The sequence below is a fragment of the Cicer arietinum genome, chromosome 1 (genome assembly GCF_000331145.2).
Source record: "Cicer arietinum cultivar CDC Frontier isolate Library 1 chromosome 1, Cicar.CDCFrontier_v2.0, whole genome shotgun sequence".
Lineage (NCBI taxonomy): Eukaryota > Viridiplantae > Streptophyta > Magnoliopsida > Fabales > Fabaceae > Cicer > Cicer arietinum.
In genome coordinates, this window is record NC_021160.2 from 48,071,700 (window position 1) to 48,079,507 (window position 7,808).

The window sequence follows — 7,808 nt, forward strand, 5'->3', positions numbered from 1 at the left end:
TCTGACCTGACATTTTTAAAAGTCTGGTCTGGTCTGGAAGTCTATTTAAAAACCTTGTTTACATTAAAATATTTAAATACTCTACTAATAAGTAATACCACATGCTACTCTCCACATACCAATTTCAATGTCTATATACCTATATATATTAAACAAAAAATAAATTTTCTAACAAAATAATTTTAAAAAAAAATCTGAAACAAATATCCTCTAAACCCTAAAAGATAATTTTTGATTTCACATAATAGATTTTGATTTTTTTTTTGTTCTTTTTTTTTTTTCTCTGAAACAAGTGCACCCATTATTTTCTATTAAACAAATATGGAACGACTAATTGACTAATTAAACGGCTATTGAATATAGAACAACTACTGAATATAGAATCGTTACCAAATATGGAACACTACTGAAATATGAAATGATTACTGAGTGAATGTCTAGTTGATAGAATTTAAAATAGAAAATAATATTATTAATATGAAATAAATAATAAAACGTATATAAACCGGTCTGTCAGACCTAATAGACTTTTTTATAAGCTTGAACCTGACTTGTTTAAATAAACAGACTTTAAAAACAGTCTGAGCCTAACCTTTTTATTAAATAGGCAATGTGAGACCAGACCATAAGTAGGTCAGACTATAGGCCCCTGACGCACAACCTAACCTATTCCCATCCCTATATATGAATCTGCAGACACATGTTAACAAATATTGTATTTTATAAACTTTATTTTGATAAAAATAAATGATATTTATTGATTCAAATTGTAGAATACATTGATATAATACAATTTAAATTTGCTAAAAATATAAAGGATGAATATGCGAACAAACTCACAACATCTAATTTAATAGCATAAAATGGCAACATATCAACAAATATGACAAAATTTAAGTATTTCGAATACATATATATTGGGATATGTAACATTGACGACACCAAAGTCATTGATAATCGATCAAAGCTACTTAGTTAATATGAACCAAAACGAATACCACACAAAAAGAGGAAAAAACACTACACAAAGACGGGGAAATCCAAAAGTGTCGCACTCAGACGACAAAGTCACAACAAAATATACGAAAGAAAAACTAAATTTGTGTAGAAACCACTTATTTAGATCAAATGAAGGGAACAAATAATTTGGAAGGATGATTCTAGATCAAAAAATAGTATTTAATCACCCATTTCTAATGGAGAAAGAAAAAGAGAATCTAGGATTAGGGTTTGGGGAGACGACTACCGAGCAAATTTCATAAACTTTTATTAATATAAATTAAGACTTTTAAGTATTGATGTAAAAATATTTCAATTAAATTCAAGTCTTAAAATTTTATATTGTTGAATTTAGTGTAAGTATTAAATTTTTCATGAAAAAGAAAGTCATCAAGTTATGTATATTTTTGAATTATTTAGAAAATTAAGTCTTATGAATCCAGCCCAAATCAATACTCTCATCATTGAGTTAGATTGATTGAGATTTGTAAGAAGAATACATGTATTTTATCAGATCCAAATCAATAAAATTTGATTGGGTCATCGACTAAAATTAACCAAATCCAACTCAATCCACAAACACACTTAATAAATTCTTCTAAAGGCATACATATAACTAGTTATGATTTGTCGAAGATGTATAACTTCTTATACAAAAAATATATAAAAGTTGATCCGGATCAAATTATTAAACTATATTTTTAATAACTTTATTCTATTGGGTTAATTTCTAATTCAATTTTTATAATATATTTGATATTATAATATATTTGATATCGTAATACAATTGATTTATTATATTTTATTGGCCTACAAAACAATAACAATATTATAAATATTATAATAAGATAGAATAATTTTCTTATTCTATTCTTCTATTTTTTTTGTAGTTCCCCAAAAAAGCTTCACACTTTATTCGGTTAAAAAGAAATTAAAGAAAGAAAGTGAAAAGAATGTATGAGCAAAATGTCAAAGAATTTTGTTGTTGTTTGATATAAGAGAAAGTGGAAGGAAACTTTCTCTTGTATTATTACCCCCCCGTAGAAAATCACTATTATTTTTGTGTTGAACCTTAAATAATCACTACTAGTATGTAATTATATAATTTGATCAAATTGTAAAAAAAACAAAAAGATGCAAACTTTTGCATGTCTCTCAATTTTTAAGAAAAAAGGGTCCATCTCTTACTTTTCCTTTCCTTTCTACTTTTCTTTAAAACAAATGAATGGTATTTTTTTTTTGTCTATGTACTTTCTCTTCTCTCCCACTCTTTCTTCTACTTTTCTTTTGTTTCAAACATAAACTTAAATTGGACATTTTATAGATATTATTATTATTATTATTATTATTATTATTATTATTATTATTATTATTATTATTATTATTATTATTATAATAATCAAAAGAGATATTGTGATAACGTACATCTTTTGCTAAGCCACCAAATCCCTAGCAGCCAAGCTTTCCAATATGAATTTGAGCTTACTCTCTATTTTTGTTTATGGTAGCATTGAATTTTATTTGTGAAATTTTAGTTAATGAATTGGCTCAATATTGGTTTTATTTATTTTCTCTACATTAGCATTTTGCGGGTTCATTTTCAAGAAGAACGGATAGTAATAGTAAATGTTTTGGATCATTCTTGGGTATGAATTAGAGCATCAATGTTAGATAAACAAATAGGCCCAATCTCAACAAATAGGCCCAATCTCAGATCCATTAAAGGTCAATGTAAAGCTCTAAGTTCATAACAACTTATATTAAAAAGACAAAACACATATCAATTGTCTTTTATGTTTCACGAAAATAACAGTTTGATCATTTTTTTTGTACTGTGTTTTTTAACTTTAGCTTAGTTTCTACTTAGGTTCTTTAAATTTTTACTTTTTTGATTTAGTTATTTAAGTTATATCATGTTTATATTGTTAGTCATTTGTCTCACTTTAAACAACAACTAGTGCAATTAAAAACATTTTATCATTAGAAACTCTACCAAATGTTGTAACAATAAATTTCTCGTATTAATCCTTTAGAAAACAATGTTAAGACAAACTCTCAATTTAAAGTTTTGATGTAAATAAACAAAGGTTAATTTAGAATGTTAATTGTGATTCTAAAAAATTATGTTAATTTAAAATTAAGTTAAATGACATCTAGGATAGTTTGTCTATTTTTATTAGAAAGTGTACATATAAACGATATAAAATTATATTTTTTTAGACCTCACCAAAATGAAATATTAATGTTCAACAACAGTTCTGATTTTATATTGGACAATTAACGTCAAGCTTCTAGCTACCTACTTGAAATTTGTGTATGATTTGGTGAGCCTAAACTAGACTCTAAATGACATGAAAGTATAAAAAGAAAGACAAAATTGCACTTCATTCACATTTAGTGAGTTTGTTGCACCACTTGCATTAGACTCTAATAATATTATTGTGCATTTTGTACATATACGTTTATATATGGTAATGTATCATTGATGAAAAATTATAAAATCTCAATTAAAATTATGCATATACATAACAAATTATTATCAAAGTGTTAACATATATCTCAATTAAAACAACAATACATAAGTCCTTGAAATGAGGATTACCATTTAGTAATGAAGCGGATAAATTTTCCCCACTGAAAAGGTTACAGAAACATCAACATGTAACACTTTTTCAGTAAAAAAAAATTCATATGCTTCATCACTTGAGGTAATTAACCATCTTATTTAACTAACCACAACACAAATTAAACTCTAATAAGATTTTAATTCCTGCTAGCTTATAATTGCCACCTAGCAAATGCTCATTAGCGAACAATTCTCTAATAATTTCATGCCTTAATTAGAAATTGTTGAGAATTTTTTGTTACTGAGCATAACCAAGTGGTCAATTAAGCTCGGCTACAGTCACTGGTTATTACTATACTACCCTTTATATAGTACTATAGGAAAACTATATATTATATATATAGCATGTTAATTAGATCATAATATCATGCATGACCAACTTGCTAGAAAAGTTAAAGTTTAAATATGATTTTCTTTCTGCAATTATATTATTTTTTTGTTTTAGTTTTTGTATTTTTTTTAAAATTCAGTTCCTACAAATTAAAAATTGTGGTTTTTAATTCTTGACGTCAACTTATTGAATCAGATGACGTAATTTTATTGAATTACACATATGATATGAAGAACTAAAAACAACAAATTTTAAATTTGTAGAAACTGAATTTAAATAAAAAAAGTTACCATGACTAAAACAAAAACATACTGTAATAACCGAGATTAAAATTATATTTAAATTAATAGTTAAAATAGCGACAAAAGTTAGAGACAAAAAAAGATAAAATTCATCTTCAATTTTGTCTGACACCCCAAAATTGATGACCAATTTTATTTTATTTTCTCTTATTTCAGTCGTTATTTCAACTTTTTCTAGCAATGTTGATCTTCATCGGATCCAGTATTGCATTCTTTCTCATCATCAAATCCTTCGAGAGAAGGGTTTGGTGAGTGACCTTTTCCGAAAGATCTAACATGATCTTTAAGAGATCTTTTGTGTTTAAAATCAGAACCACAAGTGCAATACCAAAACTTTCCACAATTTTTCTCATGAGTCCTCCAATCTCCTTTAACAGCAAATGATTTAGAACATTTTCTGCAGATGAATGGTTTTGTACCATGTTTTCTTTTGTAATGAGTTTGGAGAGTTCTGAAATCCTTCAATGGTTTTGCTCTTGGATGGTTGATGTTGTTCTTGCAACCATGAGAACAACAGTAACATGGTAGCCTTAGCATTGCTGCTGGTTGTGTTCCTTTGAGTGAGTCTGGTCCTTTCCTAAATTCGGATCCATGCCCCCACATATGCATCTGTAAAAACAAGGGTAAAATTTTAGTTTGAGTTCATGAGCTAAATCTTCTTTTAGTTACATTTTTTTAAATCAAAAAATTTCAAAATTTATCCTATAGTACCTACTTATAAAAGTGTTTCAAATTTGCGTTGTGATTTTAAATCATAAAAAAAATCTATATAGTAACGATTACAATATGGACTACTTCAAATTATATACTCTCAAACAAAATAATTTTTAAATTACACAGAAAAATTAACTTCATAATATGCTACAACAACTACAACATAGTAAGTGTTATCACCGAATTAAACTACACCAAACCGTATAAAGTATTTTTTTTTATCTTCTTTTGTCTTTTGTATCATACATTTAGATGATATTTAAAATATTAAAGATATTTTAACGTGACGAAGAATTATAATGCAATAATACGAGGAATTAAAAAGAAAAAAAATAGAAGACATGTAAATGATAAGATAAAATAATAAATTAGAATTTTTTATGCTTTAAAAACTATAACCCTATCTTCTAGTGAGGCTTATAGTGTGTAGTATTAATCTCATGGTTTTATAATCTTATGCTTGCATATTTTGTCTTTGAAGGCACATAAGTTCTTTTTTCTCATAGATTCGAAAGTACTATTAATTTTGATAAGAGGGTATATACAGATATTGCATTATACCCTATGATATATATGTGTGTATAATAAGTTGTGATTTATCAACGTCATATCAAACACTGAAAATATAAGCTACTCGTATCCCAAGGTTTTCAATCAAATATTGGAAAGAATATATAAAAACATGAAAAAATATGGTCTTTTACGATGGGATAAAATTAAAGGAACCTTTTGCTAAAAAGTTGGGATATGCTGCCATTAATTTTGCTCACATTTTTCTTTTAAAAGTGAAAAAGAAAGCAAAAAGAAAGAAGAGCGTTATCCATCAAATAGCTAGTCATCATTATTGTTTTCTTGTTGATGATTATTTTCGTCCTCCTCATCATAATGTTATAAACACCTTGTTCATATCAAGAGTAAATAATTCAAGTTCTAATTAGATATGCTCATTACTAATTAATACAATTATGTCATTTTGAACACAGAAATTCGTCATCATAGTAACACAAGATGTAGAGTTTTTTTTTTTACTCAAACAAAATATAGAGGGTTAAATAATGAATCATACTAAACGAATATATATATATATATATTTTTTTAAGAAGCCAAAATTCATTAAAAAGCCATCTATTAAACGGATCGTATTAACTAGCAAAGCATGAGTACTTAGCCGACATAATGAGTATTAATAAGTGTATTAAAAATAAAGTGAATATTCATGCACTGAACATAGCAATATTTATGAACTAAAATAGCATAGTCTAATAGTCTATAGTTGTTGTATGATCGAAGTTTATATAGATCCCCTTGTGACCATAGAAGCAATGAAAATAGTTTATTTTCCCAATTTGTAAAAACACAAACAAACAATTTAATTATTGAAGGGGTAATTATGAATAAGTTAGGTATATGATATGAAAAAAAAAAGGGCATGATTGCATAATTAATATCTCCATCTCTCCTTACAATTTATTAAAAATTGGAAATGATGAACACGATCAGCTGAATATCAATTTATTTTAAGCATAAACATCGTTAAATTAATTCACTTTGTGTTTGTCAAGAATTTTATTTATAGAGATTTGTAGATAGAAATTTATTTTACTATCTTTAATATTATCTTTATATTATTTGGCTAAAAAATAAGTGTATATTTTTTCCTTTCACACTTGCTAAATTATAAACATATAATACTTTAATAGAAACTCTAATTAATTAAACATAATTTTGTGTTAATTATATAATTGAGAACCAAATTAATACTAACCTGCATATTGTTGTATCTATTGAAGGTCTTACTACATATGGAGCAAGCAAATTGCATAGGTCCAACAAGGATTTGAGAAGGAGTTGGTATCCAAAACCTTTTCTCCTCCTTAAGAGAAAAACCATGAATATTTTTCTTCAATTCTTCTTCTTCTTCTTCCTTAACATGAAAACCCTTAATCTTCTCATCATGATCATCATCATTAGTGTTAGGCAATCCAATGTGCAAAGCCACCTTTTCTTCTTTAACTTCAAAATCTTCCTTTTGCATCACATGGTTTTCCTCAAAGGACTTAGTTCCACTCAAGATAGGTAAAAATTGAAAAGTTTCTTGGGATAATTTGTGTTCATGATGAGGTAAAGAAGATGAAGGAGATGATGATGAGAGTGAGGAAGATGGTTTGAGCCATTCAATGAAAGTTGGGGTTTGAAGGTATAGATTCTTGTCTTCTACATTAATGCAATGATCCCTCAAACCCATCTTAATTTAGAGTGAGATAGAGTCCCTAGATTTGTGAAATATATTCAATTATTCTCTCCTCATAAAGCTTGTATCTAGACTTTATGTAACAAAGCTTTCACATATATGTATTAATAAAAGGATTACTTTATTTATTATTTTATATGTAAGTATCTTTCAATTTTGTGTATGACTTATCTGCACAAGAAAATTTATTTGACCACTTTTTGGGCCATTTGTTACAATTTATTTTTAATTTTTTATAATTATTTTTAGAAGTTTTCTTATGTTGATTTGTTAAATATTTTTAAATTTTAAAAGTAGAATCTTTAAACAAATCTAAACATTATTTCAAATGAGAAACCGGTTAATTTAAATAATTCATTTTAAAGAAAAGTCATTTTTAATAATTGATTTATTAAAAAGTTATTTTTAATTATTGAAACTATAAATACAAAATAACTTCTATTTTTCTTAAGAATATTTGAATAACAATTTTTAAATTATTGAATACAAAAATATTTTTTATAATCTATAATAAATTAAATAGGCTCTAATTAGTGAGATTTCTTGAGCAAATTTTCTTTTTCATCTACAAGGCAAGAATACAAG

The 7,808-nt window shown here is 26.2% G+C and overlaps 1 protein-coding gene across 1 annotated transcript; it reads right to left on the bottom strand.

Annotated features, from left to right (window-relative positions):
* Positions 1-3,481: 3,481 nt before the first annotated feature.
* LOC101509017 (zinc finger protein WIP3-like) lies at positions 3,482-7,303 on the bottom strand. Its single transcript, XM_004487449.4, has 2 exons — positions 6,738-7,303; positions 3,482-4,867 (listed from the first exon to the last, which is right to left on the bottom strand). The coding sequence occupies exons 1-2, from the start codon at positions 7,215-7,217 to the stop codon at positions 4,433-4,435; spliced, it is 915 nt and encodes a 304-aa protein (XP_004487506.1). The 5' UTR covers positions 7,218-7,303; the 3' UTR covers positions 3,482-4,432.
* Positions 7,304-7,808: the final 505 nt, after the last annotated feature.

Bases quoted from the DNA above. Each gene is read 5' to 3' on its own strand.
- LOC101509017 (XM_004487449.4), bottom strand. From the start codon at position 7,217: ATGGGTTTGAGGGATCATTGCATTAATGTAGAAGACAAGAATCTATAC. The intron at 4,868-6,737 runs GTTAGTATTAAT...TTGTTTTTACAG, and splicing joins ATAGATACAACAATATGCAG to ATGCATATGTGGGGGCATGG.